The sequence below is a fragment of the Anarhichas minor genome, unplaced genomic scaffold (genome assembly GCF_050575085.1).
Source record: "Anarhichas minor isolate MPS153535 unplaced genomic scaffold, ASM5057508v1 ptg000110l, whole genome shotgun sequence".
Taxonomy (NCBI): Eukaryota; Metazoa; Chordata; class Actinopteri; order Perciformes; family Anarhichadidae; genus Anarhichas; species Anarhichas minor.
The window spans coordinates 173653-200184 of record NW_027466556.1 but is presented as its reverse complement, the minus strand read 5'-3'; the positions used below and the strand labels follow the sequence as shown (position 1 = coordinate 200184).

At 42.4% G+C, this 26532-nt stretch overlaps 1 protein-coding gene across 1 annotated transcript in view; it reads right to left on the bottom strand.

The window, feature by feature from the left end:
* The window catches only part of LOC142939743 (dihydropyridine-sensitive L-type skeletal muscle calcium channel subunit alpha-1-like), a 141505-nt gene that overhangs the window by 95901 nt on the left and 19072 nt on the right, over window positions 1–26532 (bottom strand). Inside the window, exons 7-10 of the mRNA XM_076082876.1 lie at window positions 25106–25209; window positions 24803–24948; window positions 16041–16119; window positions 15026–15186 (exon numbers count right to left, since the gene is read on the bottom strand). Coding sequence (XP_075938991.1) covers window positions 15026–15186; window positions 16041–16119; window positions 24803–24948; window positions 25106–25209 — 490 coding nt within the window. The remainder of the gene's footprint in view (window positions 1–15025; window positions 15187–16040; window positions 16120–24802; window positions 24949–25105; window positions 25210–26532) is intronic.

Sequence of the window (26532 nt, the reverse complement as noted above, 5' to 3'; positions counted from 1 at the left end):
TACAGACAGTTTATTAAATGTCCGACCAGAGAGGAGAACATTCTGGATCACTGTTACACCACAATCAGCAGGGCCTATCACGCCGTCCCTCGTGCTGCACTGGGTCTCTCTGACCACGTCATGGTCCATCTGATTCCTTCATACAGGCAGAAACTCAAACTCTGTAAACCTGTGGTGAGGAAATTCAAGAAGTGAACCAGTGAAGCTATGGAGGACCTTCGGGCGTGCTTCGACTGCACAGACTGGGATGTATTCAGGACTGCTACCAACAGTCTGGATGAGTACACAGAGGCTGTGACTTCATATATCAGCTTCTGTGAGGACAGCTGTGTTCCATCAAGCACCAGGGTGTGTTACAACAACGACAAACCCTGGTTTACAGCAGAACTCAGAAAGCTAAGGCTGCAGAAAGATCAGGCTTTTAGGAGTGGGGACAAGGACTTGTATAAAGAGTCAAAGTACAGGTTTAGTAAGGCGGTGAGAGATGCTAAACGTCTGTACTCTGAGGAACTGCATCACCAGCTCTCAGCAAATGACTCTGCTTCTGTCTGGAGAGGCCTTAGACAGATCACCAATTACAAGCCTAAAACCCCCCACTCCATGAACGACCTCCGCCTGGCAGACGAGCTGAACGAGTTCTACTGTCGCTTTGATGGACAATGGGACAGCCCTGACTCCATCCCCCACAGCTCCATCAACCAGCCCCAGACCACCAGGTCCCCCTCCCCCATCCCAGCAGGGGCCCACGCCTCTGTATCACCCATCACAGTGTCCCCCCCACCCCCCTCCCCAGTGACGACTCTCTCTATCCTGGAGAGTGACGTCAACAGGCTCTTTAAAAAACAAAACTCCCGCAAAGCAGCCGGCCCAGACTCTGTCTCCCCCTCCACCCTGAAGCATTGTGCCGATCAGCTGTCTCCGGTGTTTACAGACATCTTCAACACCTCCCTGGAGACATGCCACGTACCAGCCTGCTTCAAGGTCTCCACCATCATCCCCGTCCACAAAAAAACAAGGATCACAGGACCCAATGACTACAGGCCCGTCGCCCTGACCTCTGTGGTCATGAAGTCTTTTGAGCGCCTTGTCCTGTCTCACCTTAAAACCCTCACTGACCCACTCCTGGACCCCCTGCAGTTCGCCTACAGAGCCAACAGGTCTGTAGACGACGCAGTTAACTTGGCCCTTCATTTCATCCTCCAGCATCTGGACTCCCCAGGAACCTACACCAGGATCCTGTTTGTGGACTTCAGCTCTGCCTTTAACACCATCATCCCGTCTTTGCTGCAGGACAATCTCTCCCAGCTGCACGTGCCCGACTCCACCTGCAAGTGGATCACAGACTTCCTGTCTGACAGGAAGCAGCACGTCAAGCTGGGAAAACACGTCTCAGCCTCCCGGACCATCAGCACCGGTTCCCCCCAAGGCTGCGTTCTTTCCCCTCTGCTCTTCTCCCTGTACACCAACAGCTGCACCTCCAGTCACCAGTCCGTCAAGCTCCTGAAGTTCGCGGATGACACCACCCTCATTGGACTCATCTCTGGTGGGGATGAGTCCGCCTACAGGTGGGAGACTGACCATCTGGTGACCTGGTGTGGTCTGAACAACTTGGAGCTCAACGCTCGAAAGACAGTGGAGATGGTTGTGGAATTCCGGAAGATTGCAGCCCCACATGTCCCTATCACCCTGTGTGACTCTCCCGTCGACGTGGTGGAGTCCTTCCGCTTCCTGGGCTCCATCATATCCCAGGACCTCAAGTGGGAGCTGAACATCAGCTCCATCACTAAAAAGGCTCAGCAGAGGATGTACTTCCTGAGGCAGCTGAAGAAATTCAACCTGCCAAAGACAATGATGGTGCATTTCTACACAGCCATCATTGAGTCCATCCTCTGCTCCTCCATCACAGTCTGGTACGCTGCAGCCACTGCCAAGGACAAGGGCAGGCTGCAACGCATCATCCGCTCTGCCGAGAGGGTGATTGGCTGCAATCTGCCGTCCCTCCAGGACTTGTTCGCCTCAAGGACCCTGAAGCGAGCAAGGAAGATTGTAGCCGACCCCTCTCACCCTGGACAAAAACTGTTTGTGCCCCTTCCATCTGGTAGGAGGCTGAGGTCCATCAGGACCAAGACCTCACGCCACACGAACAGCTTCTTCCCGTCCGCAGTCGGGCTCATTAACAGAGCCCGGGTCCCCCACTGACTCTGTCACCCCAGGACAAATTCCCACCGGTCACTCCCCTGCATCCCTTCTATTACACTCAACACTTTACATTACACTTACATCTCACTTGTTTATAGTCCTGTCATCTGTTCGTTGTTTATAGTCCTGTTATCTGTTCGTTTGTGCACTTTATTTTATATTTCACTTTATTTTATATTTCATCTTTATTTTATATTTCATTTATTTTATATCTTACTTTATTTTATATCTCTTGTAAATTTTAATATGTTTCTACTTGCACTGATTGTTGTTGATTGTTAAATGTTTGCACCTCCCGTCACGCCAAATTCCTTGTATATTCAACATACATGGCAATAAACGGTTCTGATTCTGATTCTGATGTGAATCGGATATTGTTTGTCAAATAACACTGATTTCCTTTCGCCATTAGGTGGTGCTTTGACTTAGATGAAGAATTGGCTTGTAGACATCCTCAGGCCATGACTGTTATCAAGCATGGCAACTGTTGGGATCTGACCCTGCTCTCCTGGCTGGCTGAGACCTTCACACGTGCTTTTCAAACAAAGGAGCAGCCATGTTCCTTCCTTCCACCAAAACGCCTGACCTGGGGTCTGCAAGAAACCTCATGCCGGATGACCACACCCCCAGCTCCAGTCAAAACCTGATGCTGGTCCCTCATTGGCCAAGAAAGGGCCCCCCACTGGTTGTGCCACCTGGTTTATAAGCCTGAGCACAGCTAGAATCGCCCTCTTCACTCCGGACTCGTCCGGGGGACAAGAAGATGCACAAGGCTCTTCCGTCCAGACATGCTGGTGTGGTGAGGTCCACAAGGCCTCTTCCCTCCGGACCTCGTCCTGGCAACAAGAAGATTCACGAGGAACCGCGGCCTCATCAAATCCTATCAGGTCACATGTAACATTCGCTGGTCGAACAGACTGTGTTTTATTTTGAGTTTCGGATCCTGTAGTGCGAGAACGGATAACTTCTATGCCCCGTTCCCCCACCCTTATTGTGAACACACCGCCGGCAGAAGGACGATTAACAATCTTTCCTCGCCGAAGATTTCCGGGAAGGACGACCCAAACCTCGTCCCTCAGCCGAAGTTAAAAAGCCCTCTCTGCAGAGAGGAGATAGAGTCTGTGCCAGCTCCGAGAGCCGCGCCACCGAGAGCCCTCATCTCTCGAGGACTGACTGATTCCCACCACGGGAAACGTACCCTACCGAACGAAGCTTCTACAAGTAAGAGTTACTGGTATCTGGGCCTAGCCTAGCTTAGCTTAAGCTTAATTTAGCCTATTCGTTTATGTCGTTGTTATTCCTGTATCTTGTTGTGTCAAGTTGCTGTCGTGTTCTAACGTGTTATTGCGCAACATCGCGGACCACGGAGTCCCGTTATATTGTGTATTTCCTGCTTTAACTGTTTGCATTAGATCCGTCGCTGCTAGCGGATGTGGAGCTTGTGATCTTATCACTTTAAAGACTAAAACCACGGTGGCCGAGTTTCGGGGTGATAAGAAAGCAACACTCGCACCTCACCGCAGTGATAAAGATCTGTTTTGTTTTGGGGATTCTTTTCTTTTGTTTTGGTTTTATTCTCTCTTCTTTAAATCGGCTCTGTGAGTGAGATTTAGAACCGCAACTATCACCGTACAAGCGTGACCGGTCGGTTCAGAATCCGACCGCAGAGTTTACGAGTGATCAGCGGTTTCTCACATTCTCACTGCAGCGCCGAGCACCGCGCTCAGAGCTCCGCTCTCTCTCCCTCTATCGCTCTCCCTCTCTTCCTACTAACCCGCGTACACATAGTTAGATTCACTGATTTTTGGTGAATATCTCAGACACGTAAGGTTACGTAATCTATTTTCTCAACCCACAGTGTGCGTCGCCCCACGTGGTTACAAGCGTAGCCCCTCGTAGCCATTTTGGTCGGAGGTCTCTAGACTCCGCCATCTTTGCTTGTAGGCTTACACGCCCTTTTTTTAGCTTACTCCCCTTTTACTGTTCGAGTAGTTCTCCCCCCCCCCCTTTTTTCCACACACACACACATGTACATATAGATATAGACATATCCTTACCCCACTTTATTCATTTGACTTTAGGTATTAGACATATAATTGTATGATAGTGTTTGTTGATTTTGATATTACTTGATTTGATCATTTATTATTTTGATTTAATAAACTCTGTTATATTTTTAAAGAGCAGTCGTCTGTGATTACTTGTGCATATGTGTGTAATAATAACTGGATGTAGTGGCCTGTGCTCGAACTTAAACCTTCACTCTCACTCCAAACGTGTAATAGAATTCAGACTGTTAATATCGTGAGTGAACACTAATTATGAGACTTAGTTTATAGTTTGGTTATTGGTCCCTGTCCGCAGGGTGGTGCCCCGTTCTTATTAGTAATTACTAATTAGCTTATTGATGTTAATAACTCCATTGATGTTGATAGTTTAGTTTCATATTTGCTGATAACCAAACACGCTCCTTTACGTTCCCAACACAGCTTTGGGACAGATTTGAACAAGTCCAGTAGAGATACATCAGCTTGCTCTTTCATGGGGAGTCACGTAAAATAGCCGCCACACCACGGCTACACCATTCAATTAAACGTAAAGCTTTTGATAACTTTTAATCACAAAGGTCTTTAGATTGTACTGACCATTTGACCATTTGAAGTGGATCCTCAAAATTCCCTAGGAGGAGTTCGTTAAAGTATAGTGCCTAGAAATGGTCAAAAATGAATGGAAAATTCACACTAAAATCTAAATTGCAGACTTCAAGTATAATTTAGTACAGGGATTCCCAAAGTGTGCTGCCTCTAGGGGGTGCGCGAGAGGAAAAATGTAATGGTGGTCTAATGGTGTAATAATTCATATTAAATATAATTTTAAAAAATGGGATTTTTCACAAAATAAAAACATGAATTATAAAAATTCCCTTTGTAAGATTTAAATTTAAAATTAAAAACTTTTATTATTTTTAAAACAATTTAATAAATAAATGCACTTCAGCTCCTGCCGCCAGTCTTTTACGTACACACTAGCTAGCCTAGCTTGTGCAGCTAACGTCAGCTAACTTCATCCATTCAGCAACATTCATGCAAATATGCTAAACTGGCTGAAATTGGGGAAACTGTCAGGTGGGACATCTGAAGCTATCAGTCATAAAAGAGGAGAGGGACAGAGAGAGAGAGAGAGGAATCAGAGGCGAGAGAAACGGAGAGGTGCGTTGGGGAGAGACCGGGAGAAGAAATCGAGCAGGAGTCAGAGAAAGATGAGACAGAGGAGACCGGAAATGAGGAAGGGATAGCACAGACAAATCGGGAGCACATAGGCCCATCGCGGCGTCATGGTGAAAAAAGAGGAAACGAGAGTGAGCATCAGACTGGGAAAAACAAGAGGAAATATGATCTGGGTCTGGGCTTCACTTGGATTGGCAATGCAGATTGCCCAAAGCCACAGTGCGTGGTGTGCAGTGAGGTTCTGGCTAACAGCTGTCTGAAGCCCTCTTATTTACGTCGTCACCTGAACACCAAGCATGCCAGTGCAAGTCGAAAGCCCCTTACATTTTTTATATCGAAATTGGAGGAGTTACAAAACAGCCAAAAACAACTGCAGTCTCATTCATGTGTTGGGTCTACAAAAAACGCACTACGGGCTTCATATCTGGTCAGTTACAGAATAGCAAGAAAGGGGCTACCTCACACAATCGCCAAAGACGTGTGCTTGCCAGCTGCCAAAGAGATGGTGGAATGTATGATTGGAGAGAGAGAAACAAAAGAGTTGAACATGATCCCGGTGTCCAACAACACTGTGTCGCGCCGCATCGATGCTTTGTCTGAAGACATCCTGGCTACATTAGTCGGTCGCGTGAAGAAGAGTGAGTTTTACTCTCTGCAAGTAGACGAGTCTACACATGTGGCCAATCTGGCCAATCTTCTGGTGTACGTCCGTTACCTTTTCGAAGGCACGGTGCAGGAAGATTTTTTGTGTTTTTTATCTTGTAAACAAACGCCACGCGTGAGCAAACTGTTCTCTCATTGGTCCAATTTTTATGCGGCTATAAATAGGCTCTGTTGCTTTTTTTTCTTTAAGGTGTGGGGAATTGGGGGTGCGTGAAACCGGTCGGGATGTAAAAGGGGGTGCGTGGCCTAAAAAGTTTGGGAACCGCTGATTTAGAGCATAGTCTCAAGAGACTTTTATTTAAGTCTCCATGTGATACATGTGCCTACTAAATTTCATACATCTAGGTTAAATGTACTGCTGGGGCTGCTCTTTTGAATATTAGTAGGGGGCGCTGTCAAGGCAATTTCTCATAGAAAAGGCAAAACCCCATATGATTTATTTATGTTTATCACCTTTGACACATGTGCAGAGTTCCATGACTATTTGATCATCCTAAGCCACAGAAAAATCTGCTTCCTTTTCATGATGAATAATGCATTGCCACGGCAACATCTTTTAACGAAAACTCACAAAAAATCATGATGAAGTATCATCAATGTCATCAGGCTTGCCTCACAACATTTGAGGTTGATCAGGTCAAATGGCTAGGAGGAGTACACCAGTCCACCAAACATAAAGCTTTTGATAACTTTTAATCACAAAGGTCTTTGGATTGTACTGTCCAAATTTGAAGTGGCTCTGATAAAGTCCCTAGGAGGAATTCGTTAAAGTATAGCGACTAGAAATCAAGGCAAAATTCACACAAAAATCAAAATGGCCGACTTTGGGTTGATTTTAGAGCATAGTCCCAAGAGACTTTTCTTTAACTCTCCATATGATACATGTGCCGACCAGATTTCATACATGTAAGTTAAACGAGGCACTGGGGCTGCTTTGTTGAAATTTTGCAGGGGGCGCTATCGAGGCAATATATAACGACCAAGCCAAAAATCCACATGAGATCTTTAATTTCATCACCTACGACATATGTACAAAGTTCCATGAGTCTTTGAGTATCCCAAGTCACAGAAAAATCAGCTTGCTTTTTCATGGAGAACAAAGCATTGACATGGCAACAGAGTTATCCAAAAACTCACAATATTCATGATTAACTATTATCAATGTCTTAAGGCTTTCTTTCTAGAATTTGAGGATGATCTAGTGAAATGGCTAGGAGGAGTACATCAAAGTGTGAAACTTGTCATTTCCCTTTGCCAGTAGGTGGCGCTATGACTATGTCAAAATTGAGGCTTTGGAATGTTTTCATGCCTGGACTAGCATCCTGCATAAGAGATTTTGGGCGGATTTGACAATGTACCTTGGAGTTACAACAACTTCAATTTTCATGAAAAATTGCAGAAAATGGATGCCACGCCACGCCAAGGTTGTTGCATGAAAACTCATGATTTTGATAACTTTTCATTATAAAATCCTTAAGATCGTGCTGACCAAATTTGAAGCCGATCGCATAAATACTTTAGGAGGAATTTGTGAAAATACAAAGCCTGAAAATGGGAAAAATGGCCAAAAAGAGATCATTATTGTAGCGCCCCCTAGTGGCTGAAGGAAATGAAAATGTGAGGGTATGTTACAGGCTGCAATGTGGACATTTGTCTCAGATTTCGTGATGATAGGCACAAATGTTATAAAGTTATGTTGATTGATAAAAGTTAAAATGGTGGAAATCTGAATGGGCGGAGCTAAAAAGTTAGAGTGCATTGATTGTAGAGCAGATGGAGCTGAATGTATGTCAAATTTCACGTTAATCGGACATGTTGGGTGATGGCCGTGGACTGTGAAACTGTAGGGGGAGCTAGTGAGCCATTTTGTCATACATGAGCATGCGACCCATAAAATCTCAAATTTTCACGCAGTTGTGATACGCCTGCCAAATTTGGGGAGTTTTTGAGTGTGATAAAGCCCTGTAAAATGCGATTTTAGAGGCAACGGAATAATAATAATAATTCTTTGGATTTCAATTGGGCCTTCGCCCGACTTCGTCGGTAGCTCAGTCCCTAATAATTCCTACAGTTTCAATAGGGACGCAGTGCACGCAGTGTATGATGGTCACAGAAATGCATGGCCGCATCAACCACAGTCCTGCCAGTACCCTCAACGTGCGTGAAGATGCGAGGGCCCGATCAATGCTGCTTGCAGCTTTAATTAGGGCCCGAGCTACCGACGTCGGGCCGCGAAGGCCCTATTGATATTGTACCCGTTTGGGTAAACGTACGCATGGTTGGAGGACTTGCCATGCATGAAAACTCACAAAATGTTGGGGACTTGTCAGGCCTGGTGAATATAGCCATCTGAAAAAGAATGCATCTTTCTGTGTTAAGAAATGGCTCTCTAGCGCCCCCTACAAGTCGGACCGGCGACGCCCCTCGGCCAGTATGTCCGATTGACTTGAAATTTGACACACATGTCCACTTGAGCTAGAGCTACAAAAAAGCCAATCAGACCCCTAAGCTCCGCCTACTTAGATTTTCCGCCATATTGAATTTAGTGTAAAACACATTTCTGTGAACTCCTCCTACATGCTTAGTCCCATTACTACCAAATTGTCTGTGGATCATTACTGGATCTACGTCATCATAAGTTATCAAAAGCTGTTTGATATCTCTTTTCGTTTACAAGATATGTACCAATAAACCTCTTAGGGGCGTGGCTTAATATCAATACATATAACTTCTCAACCATTTGTTCTAAATTCCCAAAATATTCAGCATATGTGCACATTGCATCCAGTAACATACCCTGAGAATTGTTTTGCATTCGACCATTAGGGGGTGCTACAGTAAACCCGCAAAGCCTACTGGCTAAAGGAAATGTCTGATGTAACTCAGCTGGACTTGTTCCAAACGGTCCCAAACTTCTCATGCTTGATAACACTCATGGCCTGAGGATGTCTCCGAGCTAATTTTCACTAATACTCACAGCGCCACCTGCTGGCGAAAGGAAATCTTGATTTTGTGATAAACAGCTCCGATTTACATGACTTTTACACAATGTGGTTTACATTTGACACAGAGCTACATGACGCATGTTTGCACGTGTTCTGTAGCGGCAGGCAGCGGATACAGGAAGCATCGGACTATTTGCAAAGCATCATTTCCGGCATCAGGCGGTCCACGCGGGATAAAAAATGTCTCGCTCGCGGACGCGCCGTCCGACGGTCGCGGACGTTCTCGGACGCGCAGGCCGGAGTCCCGCCGGCACCCCCGACGCGCTGCAGATTGCAAGGGCCCGTTCATCGCTGCTTGCAGCTTTAATTTAATTTGTCATTATTGTTTTGTTTGTACTCGTTTGTTATGTTAGACAGGTTGGAGTGTTTTGCGAAATTGTGATGCCCCTACACGGAATGCCCTAGTTATTAGGTGTTAACAAGCACCTTAAAAACAACAAATAAAAATTTTGAAAAACAAAAAATGAAATCGAGAGAGAAATAGGGCACTATGTCTCTTGTAAAATTGTACCTGTTGAACAGACATGTTTCTGTTGTCACACACTCTGCTGCACAGACGTGTGGGGGATGGGTGCACACACACACACACTCACGTTCCTGAGGCTGTCCAGGTGGCGATTGATGATCTCCTTAGTAATACAGGGTTGCGACCTACCCTCAGGGGGACAGGTGGGGGACGTGATGTGTGCACACATACACCCACACACACATGCGGGGCTTGTAGGTACTGACCAGGGTACTTTCCACACCCTTGCACATAGTTTCACACAGGAGGCACCTGTTGAAGTTTGCATTCTGCATTAACCCTTTAGCTTGTCAAACAGATATATGAGAATACCTTGGTATTAATCTTACGCTGGGCAAAAAGGTGTATTATGTTTTATATCATGTATTGTTTGTATTATCCTGTATCCCTGTAACCTGTTGAAAGATACGCTGATGTATATGTAGCTGAATATTATTATCAACCAGTGAGCAAGGGGTTACCATGTCCCTGTCATGACCCACAGAGGCAGCAAGAAAGGGGGGAGGGATTACTTGCCCCAGGCGTTGTTAAGAGTATAAATATTCTCGGTTTGCAAGGACCACGGTCTTAGTCGGGGGAGAGGTCTGGACCTGCGCTGGGTTAATCTTTAACTTTTTTCTCCGGACATTTGTAAACAGCCTGCTCACTGAACCAGCGTTTTTAAACACTTTGTTGATTTTTATATTTTTATGTTAATGACTTTTTCTCTGTATTTGGACCAAGAGAATATACTTTGAATTGGACAAAAATAAATAAGTAACATTTTGAACTTTTTTCGGCCGACTTTTTTCTTCATCTGTTTTGGGAACTGAGAAAGGAGAGGGCTCCTCTTAAGGGAGAGACACCAGCCCCTGTGGTAAGTTGACGGAGCTCCAGCACGGCACACGACTGATGCATACTATATGCTCACACACATCTGCACATACTAGCATTCGTTTTCTATAGTTAAGAGAGACCCGCTTGATTTTGAAAGAGCTTTATATCTGTTGGGCTCTGAGCAGGGACAAATAAAAATAAATTTAAATTTAATATAAATTAAATAAAATTTTAAAATACTTTATAAAACCGACAGCTATTCGAGTGACCGATTATACTATTTAGTATATCAATGTTTGGCGATTCGGAAAAGAAAGCAAATGAGCTATCGATCGTGCTCTTGTTGATGATTTATTACTATTTAGTGCAATCAGCTACTGGTCTAGGTTTCTCTTAAGCGGAGGCAATCGGGGCAAAGCAGGGATAAGTGCACGGGAACCACTTCACCCTCAGGCCAGGTGAGCGAGTCACATAGAGAGAGAACTGAACTCTGCCTCTCTCCCCCGTCACGCAGTCTCTTGCTGCAACAGGGGCGCTCAAGGGAGTGACCGGACATCGGGGCACGAGTCTCGTGGGTCCATGGTCACCCCGGCGGCAGCTCGGGTCTGCCCGTCGCCGGCGAGGTCCTCTCAGTTCGCGCATCCACTGCTGAGGGCTCCTCGTTCCACTTTTGTTCGTTTCAAACAAAAGGCCTCCTATTTGTTTATTACTTTTGATTTTTTTGATAAATTAAAACATTTTGATAAGAAATAATTTTTAATAAATCAAATAAAAAAATATATATATATTTTTTTTAATTATTATTAATTAAAAATTAAATTAAGAAAGCGTGCGGGGGCACCATGCGCTACAGTTACATTATCTACATAGTAAATTGAAATTAAATGGATGTTACTGACTACTCATATTTATCAACATTAATCACATTAACATAAGACTGTATGAAAATAATGCAAGATAGGCATATCGTTTGATTTCATGGATGGCTGAATGGTGGGTCATTTTAAATGATACTGCTGCAAGGAATTGTGGGGCGGTATGATCTCCTTTCCTTTTGTAAAGGAAGATCCAGTGTATCCTATTGTAAAGGAGATGAGAAAGCATTGAAGCATATTTTCTTAGCATTTAGAGCAAAGGCCTTCAACCCCTAGGGCAGGGGTTCCCAACTGGCGAACCGCGGTCCGGATCCGGACCCAGACGCATCCGGACCCAGGACCTAAAATCGATAGATAACTTGGAGTTATACATGTTTAACAGTGAATTTATACTTCAACCGGCACAACTTAGTCAGCCGTTACGGCACTTGTTCAGCGGTGCAGGAAACACACCGACCAATGCGTTGTGAATCACATCAGGTGATGCAGCTTAGCCAATCAAATATGAGTATTCTGACAAGTTTCCTGACTCGAGTTAGATTTACACACACCGTGACACACGGGGCTGAGACGAGGAAATAGAAAGAAGAGCAGGGAAATTGCGATAATCAGAGAAGTTATCTCGCATGACGTTCTCCAAAAAGAGAAACGTGTTCAGAGTAAATGGAATTTATAAGCAAGAATGAACAGACTCTTATATGTTGATTCTTCCCACAGGCAGTTAAAACTAGCATGTCTCATATGTTCAGAAACCGTAACTATTGATAAAAGCGGCAAATGAAGCGCACTACGAGACAAAGCACAACTCTTTTGAGCAAACGTACCCACTCACATCTAAAATGAAGACACAGAAAATAAACCTAAGAGCCCAATATGATCAGAATCCTAACTCATGACTTCACTGACCAACAATGATGTTACCAGAGAGAATAGAGCTGAAACAAGTGTTAATAACCACAGATAAAGTCCATGTACACTGATTTCTCTTTTAAGATGACAAAAATCTAATATCGTGGCTTTTTTTATTGACATCAATTCACACCTGAATGAACTGAATTTAAGTGAAATCAATTTTTCTAAAATGAATTACTTTATTTTAAGATGCACATTTCTGAAAAGCTTTCTGTTATGTCAGTTATTCTTTAATGCAGCCATTAGTTTACTTGAAATGAGAAGAACATTTATTTATGTATTTCTATGTATTATTTATAATCCATCCAGTAAAGTTAGATATTATTGTAATGTAAACCTTCTGGGCCCGAGCGAGCCCCATTTGGGGTTTGAGCGAGGCTGTTTAGCGAAGAGCGGTGTCGTAGAATACACTTTTCAGAAACAAATATAATGAATGCTGCACACATATTATATACCGACTTAACGAAGAGATTCTGGGCAACTTAATCATGTAAACCATTTTACACACTGCAAACACAATTATACACAAACTAATATCATATCTAGAAGACGTACCACAATATCACGTATTTTTCGCCATAACTCGGCGAGCCATACACTCCGTACAAAGCTGCGAACAAAAAGCTAACACGGACAACCGAGATATCAAAAAGCACGAGCATTCGACACAGAATCCAGCGATATCTTCCAAATTTCTCTCTGTGAAACTATTACAGCGATACAGCCAACAAGCACCACAAAACCAAGCCACTCCACCGCAGAATAAACCATAAATGCTTCGTACCTTGAGACGAATCATGAAGAAAAAGGATTCATATTCCATTTTTGCCGGCTAAAACACTGTTGCTACGTATTTCCTGTGTTTTTTTACAGCGTTCCCTGGAGAAAGCGGGGTCAGACAAGGCTGGGGGACCGTGGGGGAAGGGAATTCACTTTCGGCGAATCAGTTTTTACGCACGGCGCGTTTCTGTTTTTTTCCTTTAACGATTCTGTCAATCAAACCCACGTTACCACCCCTGCATTCATGAGATTCTGACACGTCTAAAGAGGTGTCATAGTCTGGGATTGGCCAATCATAGGCTGACAAAAGCTTCACATACACACAGGCAGACGAGAATTGATCCGTGGTTCACAGACACAGAGAGGGTTTAGAGAGGGCTCAGGCTCTCAACATGATGCCAAACTGCTGTATTTGGATAGATTGAATACTATTAGTGATAAAACAAGTGAAATATATAGTTATATAGTATATAAAAGTACAATGGAACAGTTGGAACAGCTGCTTCCAAAATGACAAATCAGCTCGACCTCCCTGTACTAAACCTCTCTTAACTTTTTTTTGCTTCACTTTATCAAAGCAAAAACTTTGCAGAGAGACTTCTGACATGTTGTGCTATGATTTGCATCATTAAAAAAAGATATTCATGCTTTCAGTGCTTTTTTTTCCAGGCGAACCTGGAACTTTTCAATTTGAGCTGTATGCCATCTTCATTCACTATTAACCAGTAACATATAAACTGATATTTACACATCTGAACAAATCTCACAAGTGTTACCTTTATTCTAGCATCAAAATGATTAAAATAGACCTTGTAGTTATAGATTTACAGTCTATTTAGCATGGGTATGCAATTTTTGAGCAGAGGCCTAAAAATAGGGCTAGGGTTATTTTACTCAGTTTAAAACCTTCCTGAGCCAAACAGATGTTTTCCCTGCTGCTCTGGAATAGCCTGCTTAGCCTGCTTCCCCCGCAGCCAAACATAATAGATGAATGAATGGAAGTTACACTTTGTTTGTGGCCATAAATGTGTTTGGGCTTTGTTAAAATAAGAAAAGTGAATATTAGGTTAAATGAGAGAGCTGATTGTTTTGCTGTCCAGGATTCCAGTTCAAAATATAAACTTTTGTCAAACAGCAGACTGTGAAAATGTAACGAAATGCAATCGATTGGTTTTGTACTGAGCAACACAAATTGTCTGTTTTTTACGTGTCGCTCGGCACGACTTCTTTTTCTGGTTTAGGCAACAAAACTATCATGAACGCAACTTCACAGCAACACTTGGGGACAAGCAGTTTGAACATCGTTCTCGTGTTTGTTGGACCTATGCACCTCCTCAGACACCTACCCATTATAAGTGGTCTCTCTAAATATTAAATATTTTGTCACTAACTCTGACCATTGCATAGTCATGTGGCTGCATTAAGGATCCCCATTGGCATTGTGACAAGAAAGAAATGTGTCGTTTAACATGACAACAATAAATTGCATTTCTTGACATTTCCTGATTTCACCACCTGCCATGAAACTTGGCTGGTCATTGATTACAGAACTATTCGTTTTTCTTTGCACTAAGGTGTTCTTGTTAGGCAGACCAGCAGCCATCTGGCACCCAGAGTTATGAGAGTTATGTTCAGCAGTGTAATGAAGCCCATTTAGTTGCCTTTTTATAATGTTTTTTTTACCACATCGTCTTTTTTTCAATAGCATCTTTAGAATCATTTATTCAATCAATTAACTGTTCATTAGTAAACACTGGAAAGTATTTCATTATTCTACTAACACACTGGGTAGTCCATTTATTGTATGGACAAAACACATCAATAAGATTGGTCTCGTCTCTGCATTTGATCCCAGGTTTGCATTCCAAGGCTGAGAAACCATATTGCACTGTATTCATGATACTTCTTTTCGAAACAGTGTTTCTTTTGCTCTCACTAAAATGAAGCTGATTGATGAAAATGATCTGGTACTAAATACAGGATGAAATGCATGTAGGCATGAGAGGTTTATAAAGCTCTGACCTTGCCAGTTTGTGAGTCTCTGGGACTGTTTGTGGTGTTCCGTTGCGATGGCCAGCGTATTAAGAAGGACGAGCATGATCACCCACCAGTAGAACAGTTTGGACTTCACATACACTCTGCATTTACGGCGTAACCAACGATTCCACTTACGAGCCAGTTTACTGCACAAAAGACAAAGAAAGACAAGTTGAATTCCGATGAATGGTGAGTCTTCATAGTGGCCCTAAAAAAGGTAGCATGACTTTTAAATTACTTTGATGACCCCCTCTTTATTGTTATGGAACATGGATAGATGGGGTTATTCACATCCCTGTAGACATGATGCTAGTATCCCGGTTACTGATTACTGCATGGCATTGGGCATGGGTGATGAGAGGAAATATAGACCATGTTAACCTTTCCTGCTTCAGTTTCCAGACCGTGGATGATAAGCCCACCTTGTCTCCCCCTGCAAGGTTTACTCAAGGACATTTACACTTGATACCTTTACTCCTTATTCTTTTTCTGCTCCGATCGCCAACACCTGTCGGCTCTGAGCACATCCACTGTTACACACACTACGCATTGAGCTATTTCTTATAACTATATTTCTCATAGTCACTGTCACGTCCAGTAAATCAACCACATAAGACGAAACTCATTTTCTTGCTTTAGCTATTGCCATTATTTGTGTTTCTGTTATGTCACTTGGCTGAAGCATTGCTGTGCAGGTAGAAGGTGGCGTTCAAAAACCTGTACAACATGTTAACATGTGACAATGTCCCGGTTTCTAGCATATGCTGGGATCTCAAAACTAGTATGAGGTTTATCCAGGTTTGTAAAATCAGGATATAATGTTTGCATGTTCAAACACAAAAACTGGATACTTCAGAAACCCGATCAGAACCAGGATACTCATGTCCATGTTAATACACTCAGTATCATACTTTCGGAACTCCTTTTATTAAACTAAGACTTTTAAAATGTTGACAATATGTGAATAAATACATTCTGCTAAACAAAGGGCACTACTGACTAGTAATAGATGATCATCTGCATGGTGTCCATTTTGTTGACACTTCCAGTCTCTGATCCATTTTCTGTGTTGAGCAGGCCTGATGAAAAGAGACAAACACACACACAGAACAGGTCTTTAGATCATGTTAAAGATCAGTCTACATCTTCCATGTTAGTCTTTGTCAGGAGATGATATTTAGGTCAGGTAACTGGCTTTCTATTACCATTTGCAGTGTGCAAAGTGGTGCAACCCCCAAAGAAAAAATTGTAACGTAATCAATATTAATACAATATAAATAGTAACTTTTCTACTTCTCGGTGAGGAGCCCGTTGCAGCAGCTGTCTTGCTACTGTTTCTGTTTTAGACCTTTCATCTACTTTGTGATTGTTGATTACTTATGCAAGCTTGCACTACTAAAGCATTTTGGTTGTGGTGAATTTGGTGGAAGGTTCTTCATATTACTCCTGTATTAGCTTCTCTGCACTGGCTCCCGGTAAAATCAAGAATATAATTTAAAATCCCTCTCCCTGCCGTGGCCCTTCCGACACCCACTGCTACTATCGTTTTTATTATTTCTCACACTGACTTTGCTTCTTCCCTTGCTTGTCGTGGTCCTGCCTGACACCCACTGCTATTATCATTATTATTAGTAGTCTTTAATGTTATTATACTATATTGATCCCGGAAGGGGAAATTTGTCTCTGCATTTGACCCATCCCTGTATATAGGGAGCAGTGGGCTGCCAATGACAGGCGCCCGGGGAGCCGTTAGGGGTTCAGTGTCTTGCTCAGGGACACTTTGATACGTGACACGTCCCAGTCAAGGATCGAACCGTTGACCCTGCAGTTACCAGACAACCCTCTTAACCCAGTGAGCCATGGTCGCCCCAAAGTTGCATTGCTATTGCCAATACCATTACTGCTTTTATTATTAGTAGTCATACTTTTTCCATCATTATTCTGCTTACTACTCTCATTATATGAATAATTTCTGTCATATGCATGTAATGTGTTGTAACTCTGTTATGTTGTTCATTGTGTACACATAACATCTATCACACTTCATCCTGGTAGAGGACCCTCCTCTGTTGCTCTCCTTAAGGTTTCTTCCTCTTTTCTCTACGTTAAAGGAGATTTTCTCGTACCAATGGGACAGAGGATGTTGCTTGTGTACAGACAATTTGTGATTTTGGGCTCTCCAAAATAAATCGAATTGAATTGTGTGTTTTTTTCTATACTAGTTACCTGGAGATAATGGTCGCTTACACCCGCAGCGAGCTACTGTGCTACAGGCATGGAGCTGGAGTTCCCTCAGCACACATTTCAGAGACATGGAGAGAGTGAGAGGCATAGAAAACATAAACCTCTTCTTCCATCAATTCTTATGGGGAACACCACTTCCCTTGCAAACAAGACGGATGAACTAACCGTAAACCATGCTCCCTGCCAGGGGAGCTTTCGTACACCAATGTTTGAAAATCCACTATATATCGCAAGTGATATCACCACAGGTCTACAAATACAACATTCCAGCAAACAACAAATGAGAAACAAAGTAATTGAGATCTATCAGTCTGGAAAAGGTTACAAAGCCATTTCTAAAGCTTTGGGACTCCAGCGAACCACAGTGAGAGCCATTATCCACAAATGGCGAAAACATGGAACAGTGGTGAACCTTCCCAGGAGTGGCCGGCCGACCAAAATTACCCCAAGAGCGCAGCGACGACTCATCCAAGAGGTCACAAAAGACCCCAGAACAACATCCAAAGAACTGCAGGCCTCACTTGCCTCAATTAAGGTCAGTGTTCATGACTCCACCATAAGAAAGAGACTGGGCAAAAATGGCCTGCATGGCAGAGTTCCAAGACGAAAACCACTGCTGAGCAAAAAGAACATAAAGGCTCGTCTCAGTTTTGCCAGAAAACATCTTGATGATCCCCAAGACTTTTGGGAAAATACTCTGTGGACTGACGAGACAAAAGTTGAACTTTTTGGAAGGTGTATGTCCCATTACATCTGGCGTAAAAGTAACACGGCATTTCAGAAAAGGAACATCATACCAACAGTAAAATATGGTGGTGGTAGTGTGATGGTCTGGGGCTGTTTTGCTGCTTCAGGACCTGGAAGACTTGCTGTGGTAAATGGAACCATGAATTCTGCTGTCTACCAAAAAATCCTGAAGGAGAATGTCCGGCCATCTGTTCGTGACCTCAAGCTGAAGCGCACTTGGGTTCTGCAGCAGGACAATGATCCAAAACACACCAGCAAGTCCACCTCTGAATGGCTTAAGAAAAACAAAATGAAGACTTTGGAGTGGCCTAGTCAAAGTCCCGACCTGAATCCGATTGAGATGCTGTGGCATGACCTTAAAAAGGCGGTTCATGCTCGAAAACCCTCCAATGTGGCTGAATTACAACAATTCTGCAAAGATGAGTGGGCCAAAATTCCTCTACAGCGCTGTAAAAGACTCATTGCCAGTTATCGCAAATGCTTGATTGCAGTTGTTGCTGCTAAGGGTGGCCCAACCAGTTATTAGGTTTAGGGGGCAATCACTTTTTCACACAGGGCCATGTAGGTTTGGATTTTTTATCCCCCTTAATAATAAAAACCTTCATTTAAAAACTGCATTTTGTGTTTACTTGTGTTATCTTTGTCTAATATTTAAATTTGTTTGATGATCTGAAACATTTAAGTGTGACAAACATGCAAAAAAATAAGAAATCAGGAAGGGGGCAAACACTTTTTCACACAACTGTATATTGTATAAAATAGTGTTTTATATTAAACTGGGCCTAGTGCCGTGTATAAACATACCTCTTTATTGTGCATTCAATACTAAGCTATTCAAATAACACACAGGTTCATATATTCATTGGCTTGGCTGAGCACCGTCACGTGAGATGATATAAAATGCATGCAATTGGTCGGTGTGTTTCCTGGACCACTGTACTAGTACCGTTGTGGTATATTTTCAGGTCTTGCACAATACAGCGAAGACCCCAAGTGTATTTGTCTTAGATGAAAACCAGATGTGCAGGAGACCAGGGGCAGAAGGGGGGATGTGTAGAATGAGGAGGCCACATACATTCTCTTACGTTCCGCCCAGATGTAAACATAACATGTATCCTATATAAAGATGAAGCGAGAGCCCTAGAAGGAGGGACTTTCAGATTCGACTTGAGACCTCCGGACGAGCTAGACGTCCGTAATGGCATGTGTTGCTTGTTTGTAATAAACTTTATTATACCAGCAAGAACAGTGTCCACGGAGCATCCTTCCTCATCACTTCAACAGCACTGTCGCATGAAAGATACGACACCGTAAAGGCTAGAAAAGATGCGCCTCTTAAAGAAGGAGCGTTCTATCAAAATGTAATAATTCTCAATTATCTATCAGTAATAGATCCAGGTCTGCAAACTGTATACTTGGGAACATTAAAGGCCTGGGACACCACACTGTATGATAAGCCGTGTGCCAACCAGTAAATGGCAATCAATAAATGCAACTCATGTGACCAGCCTTGGTGTTCTTTGATGTCAGAATATTCAAAAGGTCCCCCATGGACTGTCCTCGCAAACTGTGGTCAGCCATGAGGTCTTTCTGACCATCAAAGAACACAACAAGGACAGGCACATGGGGATGAAGCTGCACATTTACTGGCTCTGTGTCCAACTCCATCTACAAAATAAAGGAAATAGTTAATTCCCACAACTAGCTTTTCTAAACTGCAATTACAAGTAATCTCACATTTGATTCATCTTATTGGTGCAACCACTCATAAAGCATTAGACTTGATGTGTGTATGATGCTTACCTCTGTAAAAGACAGGAAAGCATGTTGCAGTTTTGCTCTTCTGCACCCTGCTCTTACTATTATTTTTGCAAACATCAGAGGACACACATTTGCACACATCTTCTTTTTCCTGTTTGATGAAAATCTTTTGTCTGATACTTATAAAGCCCTGGTACCTTCTTCTTTCATTAACTCAATGAGTTACATCTGGTAGTTTATCAACACATCTAACGATGTCCTACATTCAGCTGCTGAATGGCAGTGAGGGAATTGTATTGAATTTAAAGGGTTAATATATCTGTTAGTATTGATTTTCCAAAAGAGTTTATTCTGTTTAATCTAGGGAATATTACTCAATGTGGTAGTTGATATGTCACTTTTGTTTCTGAAAAATGTTTTTTTAGTTCCCGACTTACGGCAACATGAATCAGACTGGTGTAGGCTTATTCAATCTGTTTTTGCTATTAACTCTTCATCTATACACTTTATTTTGGTCTGCAATAAATTATGGAAATGTAAATACAAGAAGCTGTGTCAGCAGGTGGTGGGGGCTGTTGTTTGTGTTTGAATGTAGCAGTAGGCTATTCAGGGCTTTCAGCTAGAAATCTCCTTCAGTTAAAGTCTGCCCTAGTCCTTGGAAGTGGCAGCAGTGTACCAGATGGTGATGGAGGAGGTGAAGTTGGACACTGATTGACTTTGACAAATTTAACTTCTTCTGCCACTTCAGCTTCTGCACTTCAGAAAGTATAATCTCTGCTGTGCATTCTTGGTAAGGGAGCTGATGATCAGCTCCTAGTTGAGGTCCTGGGTGATGGTGCTAAGGAATCAGAAGGAATGGGTGATGGAGGCGGGTGGGGCTGGGCTGTTTCTGAAATCCACAAGCATCTCCACTGTAAAATTTGCCTAAAACGCCTATCCACCGCGTACCCAAAGTAAACTGACAGCTCTTATTGAACCATTGGGAGTACATGTATGGTTTTAGTCTCTATTGAACGGCAACACTCTGAAGTTTCTTCACAATCAGTCAGAATCACTGTAAGTGCTACTGGCATTGAGCTGTGGAGTTTTAAGCACATTGAAAAAGAAGGATTTTATTTCCGCATGGACTTGTTTTGGCCAACAGATGGCAGCAGTTATCTATGGCTGGCACTTATGACCCGGAAAAGACACTGGTTAGGTAGAATGGAGGCATGATACCTGGTACAAGTTGGAATTTGGACAGAAAATTAATATTTTACATGTGGTTTACTAAGAGTGCGGCCACATAAAAACGCATTTGGAGGCTCACGTCACTACGTCAAAATGCATATACTACGTGTCCAAAATTCAAATTATAGTTTATTTATGTCGATGTATGGTTAACTATATCATATTTAACCAATGCCAACTTTCACAGATTCTTGAAAATTCTCATGAACCAGACTTTGGTCTTGATACTCTGTCCCAGTTACCTCAGTCACGGTTTCAATTGCAGTTTTGAAAACTTTCCCAGGGGGCCATCTGATAAATCTGCATATCCTTGGCTTCGTAATTTCATTGGCTATATGGAGCCTGAGTTTGAACAGGATCTGTTGCGATTGGCTCGAGCTTTACCTAAAGAAGAGAGGCGGGCATTGTCTTTCAAAGCGGACTCTCGTTGGCTGTTCCAGAATGTGACCGGGCTATAGAAGCACCTATTGGGTCAAATGAGGTGTCAATCTAACTGGCAGAATGCAGCCTCCATTTTGCGATGAAAATCTCCGCTCTGTTGACATGAAAAGTGAAATTATGCCCGAAATATGATCAGGAGTTATCATATCTGCTGGCTAATTTGAAATGATGCAACAGCCCCCCGTGGGTCTTTATGGACGTACTAATGTGTTTTGGACTAAATCTTTTACTGGATTGGATCGTGTGGACCCTTAGCCACCTAGCAAGACCGTTTTTGCTGGACTAGCATGCACAAGGGGAACGTTATGAATCATAATCGGTGAGTCACGGCGATATTTTATCGGCTATTTTTGGAGTGATTGTTTGACAGAGACCTTAACTGTACCTGCTGTTGTTATTGTATCTTGACATGGTTTGCAGAAATCGAGTTACAAGAACCGTAGCTTTCTAATGAGATATCGCATTAATACTCATCGTTACAGAGCAGTTGTGTGCATAACACAAATATGCCTTTAACGGGCGGGCCGTCAGAGTGGGAAGAGGTTTTAATAACATATATTATACCGAGAGCCCACTTTAAAGGGGGCTAGGGGGGTGACAGAGTACAAACATGTAGTACAATTCACTTTTGCGAAACAAATAAAATGATATTTTATGACATATCATATACCTATGTCACGAAGAAATTCTGGGCGAAACAACCATGGGTAACCAGAGTAACCATTTTACTCACTCAAAACACAGTTATACACGAACTAATTCAATAAACTAGAAGATTTACCACAATAACACGTATTTTTCGCCATAAATTGACGACCTATGCACTCCGTTTGCATATCCCAACACAACGCTGGCCGCTATCATGGCCGATGCTAGATCAGAAAGCACGAGGATTCGACCGCGAATCCACCCATAGCTTCTAAATTCCTCTCCGTGAAACCATTAAAAGGTTACAGTCAGAAAGCCAACGAACAACAAACCTCTCCACAGCAAAAAAATTTAAACGCATCGTACCTTGAGATGATTTTCTGGAAGAAAAACGCTGGAAATTGACGGTAATCCGTTTCAGACGTGTTCTCTCCGTGTCCCTTTGTGTGTGTGTGTGTGTGTGTGTGTGTGTGTGTGTGTGTGTGTGTGTGTGTGTGTGTGTGTGTGTGTGTGTGTGTGTGTGTGTGTGTGAAAAATGGCGCTTCTGGGTGCAAGTATGATTAAATGGTCGGCATTTTTGGCTCGGGGGTGGCGCGGCACGGTTTGGGATTTTTAGTGGCTAAAAAGTATGTTAATCTACTCAAAAGCCCAGCTACTGCTTTCCTGGGTCTCTTGTAGGAAATTTGGGGTTTAGAAGTGTGTTTTAAGAAATTATAATAGAAGTGTTTAATGATTCATAATTAAGAAATCATAATTAGAAGTATTTTGGAATACATAATTAGAAGATTCATAATTAGAAGTGTTTTAGAATTTGTAGTTAAAAGTGTATCTTAGTAGAATTTGTAGCACCTTTATATTTGCTTGTGAAACTTGTGAAGGTTTTTGCCAAAAGTTGCAAATCCTAATCTTTATATAGAATGTTTACCATAGAAGTGTTAAGCCATAAAAGACAGTCATTGAATGTATTAAACTGTGAAGAATAGCCAAGGGAAAGTCAGACTCCTAGACAGACATTTGCAGGTTGTACCCGCGGGAGGGTTTTCGGAAGCCTGATGCCAGGAGGAGGCAACCGAAATTAGCCAATAGGAATTAAGATGGACAAAAGGGAGGGGATTTCAAACTGTAAGAGGAAGTGCTGGAAAGGAATTCACTCTCTTTCTTCTCGGCTCTCAGCCTGGAAACATCTGTGTTTCCAGGCTGAGTCGCGAGTGAATAGCTTTTCCGCGCGGATCATATATTATATATTCTGTTAGTGGTGTACTTCATTCTGTAATTGTATTAGCTTCAGTAGGATTAAATACTTTTAATTGTAAACCAGTTTATGGTAGATTTATTAAGAAGCAACTCTACTGTAAAACAACAGTGGAGCGTGCTCTCCGGCCTTCTCTCGGTGGGGAAGATTTCAGCCCCCACACTCTTCCGCATTGAACAAGGTGTCACATGCTGAAATCCGCCAATCATAGGCTTAGAAAGGGCTCCATAGACACAGACAGAGACGAGAACATTCCATGGAGAGATATGAGAGCTCAAAATGGCTCGAAATTATGCCAAACTGCTGTATTTGGATAGATTGAATACTAGTAGTGATAAAACAAGTGAAATATATAGTTATGTAGTATATAAAATTAGAATAGCACAGCGCAACAGCTGGTTCCAAAAATGAGAATTTGGCTTGGCCCTGCCTGACCTCTCCATCCTCAAACCTCTATAACCTTGGCCTGCTTCACTCAATCGAAGTAAAATTTGTTGTGGAGACTTCAAACATGTTGTGCTATGATTGTGGCGTATTTTTAGGCTTGGATCTGCATTATTTCAAATAAATAATATATCAATAAAACTTGCTTTTTTTTCAGGCGAACCTGACAATTTTCAATTTGAGCTTTGTTCCATCTTCATTCACTATTAACCAGTAACATATAATAATGGTAACACTTGTGAGATTTGCTCAGATGTGTAAATATCAGTGTATAACATCAAAATTATTCAAATAGACCTTGTAGTTAGAGATCTACACTCTCTTTAGTATGGGTATGCAATTTTTGAGCAGAGGCCTAAAAATAGTGCTAGTGTTTAAAAGGTTTAAGCATGTAATTTGCTCCTCTGAGAGTTATTGGCAGCTATCTGCCATCCCTCCAGTCCTACAAGCCTTGTATCCTTCCAGGGTCCTGAAGCGAGCTGGAAAGATTATGGTCTACCCCTTACACCCCGGACACAAACCATTTGAAACGTGGGCCATCAACACCAAGACCTAACTACACAAAAACAGTTTTTTCACCGATTGCAGCTTGTCTAATCAATTTGGCTCGGGACCCCTACTGAGGCTGTCTCCAACTGATTAAATTACTTAGTGAGTACTACCACATATAGACACAGTGGATAAAAGGCAGAGGAAGTATTTCCAGTGAATGTTAGCACTAAAATATATTTGGGTCAGAAGTGCATTGAAGAATATTGCTGCAGTTGAAAGAAAAAAGGGAAAATTGCCATCTAGTGAATGTCAACCAGAGTGGCACTACAAAAAAATGATATTTACAGCAACGTTAATCTACTGAGTTTATGCATATCTTGAATGCTAGTAATGTTTCTGACAGCTGCAAAAGAAAATTCCATGCATTTCCTTGGCATGTTATATACTGTATACTTTTTTCTATTATGTTCAACCGGCATTGTATTCTGTGCCTTGTGCCTTACCCTGTGCCTCCTGGTCATTGTCCATGACCTCAGCCTGAGTTATCCACTCCATATAGCCCTTGAGGTCCTCATCCAGCTGCTGGGTTTCCCTCAGCTTCTGAAACTCTCCTCGGGACTTGGCCTTCTCTCGCTCTTTTGTGAACTCACTAGTTGGAAACAAGACACACAATATGAACTAAAGAGACAGAACACACTGAGCAGTGTGAAGAAATGACAGTCTTAAATGAACAGCTTAAAGAGTAAATCATGATTATGTAAAATAAATGAACTGAAGGGAAGTAGTTAGGTTTGGGGTAATCTTACCCACTGAGCACTCCCAGAACGAGGTTTAGCACGAAGAAGGAGCCAACCAGAATGAGTGTGGTAAAAAAGATCCATGGCCATTCCATTCCTATAGCATCATTGACCTGTATGACAAAGCACACTTTTCTATCTTTATCAAAGAAAGTGTAACTTAAATACGCACGTAACATTTGGTAATAACCAGCAATTAAAAGAAAACTGCAATTTTTGCAGGATATCAGTATTAGTTTAATCTCTGTGCATACATATAAGATCTGGGACATGTTTTGCCAAGCATACCACTCTGCTAGCCAATTACCATGGAAAGTCGAAAACTGCTTGTCATTATGAAGTCATTAGTGTTAGCTGAGAAATGTGGAGTTGGTAAAACATGGGAATGTATCAGGCATTACAGAAAATACTATTGTGTTGCCCTGTGGAAGTGTAGAATCTAGTGTCGTTGGAGCTTGACACATACTAGGGACTAAAAGCAAGGATAACCTTTGCTGGATTCATTTTGACCATTATGCTCTTTTTATTCGATTACAACTTTACGGACGACCAAGACTACTGCTTTGTCTCAATTCAGATAATTACTGAGACTACTTCCATGTATTACACTAGGTGTGTCTCAATTCAGGGGCTGCATCCTGCAGAGGCTGCATTCGTAGACCGGTTACGTCACAGCGCTGCGACTAGGCTGTCCAATTTCGCATGTTTGTTGAAGAGTCCTTCAAATGCAGCCGACGAATGCAGCCTTCTGCTCCCAGATTCGGAGGACACATCTGATATATCCTTCGCGGCCCAGCATATCCCGAGATGCATTGCGTGCCGATGGGTTTTAACTCACTCGAATATCATCAATACGAATGTTAAAACAAAATAAGCGACCTTATAACATCACGTCTGTTAAAATGATCGGTTAAGTTACGTGACGTTCGTAGCTGACAAGCTACTAACGAATGACGGCCTGTTCACCGGAGCCAAACATTCTGCAAGCGTTGCTTGGAAGTAAGCTATTGGTCCATTTGTTATATCGCTTTTTGATCATCCTGTATACAAAGCCTTTACTAATAGGACAACCAGTAGAGAGGACAACACACTTCTGGTTTGTTGTTGCTGTCAGAGATGCAATTTGTGACCTTTTTCTTTTATTTATTTAAATGGAAAATAAGACATCCATGTAAATTATTTCTATGTGAATTTGTGTATATTCTGCTGTGTAAAATGTTGCATACTTGTGTTAACATTATTGTTAACGTTTTAACTTTTCATAATTTTGTCAATGTGATTAGGACAATTTTGGAGAAGATGTGCCTGCGGGGGAGGGTGAGTCCCTTGCAGGCAAAAGAAATGTGACAACCTCAAGAAGAAGTATAAAGTATGTGCATATGTGTTGTTACAAGTTAATTAACGTTTACCGACAATAATTTTGCTGCTGTTGTTTT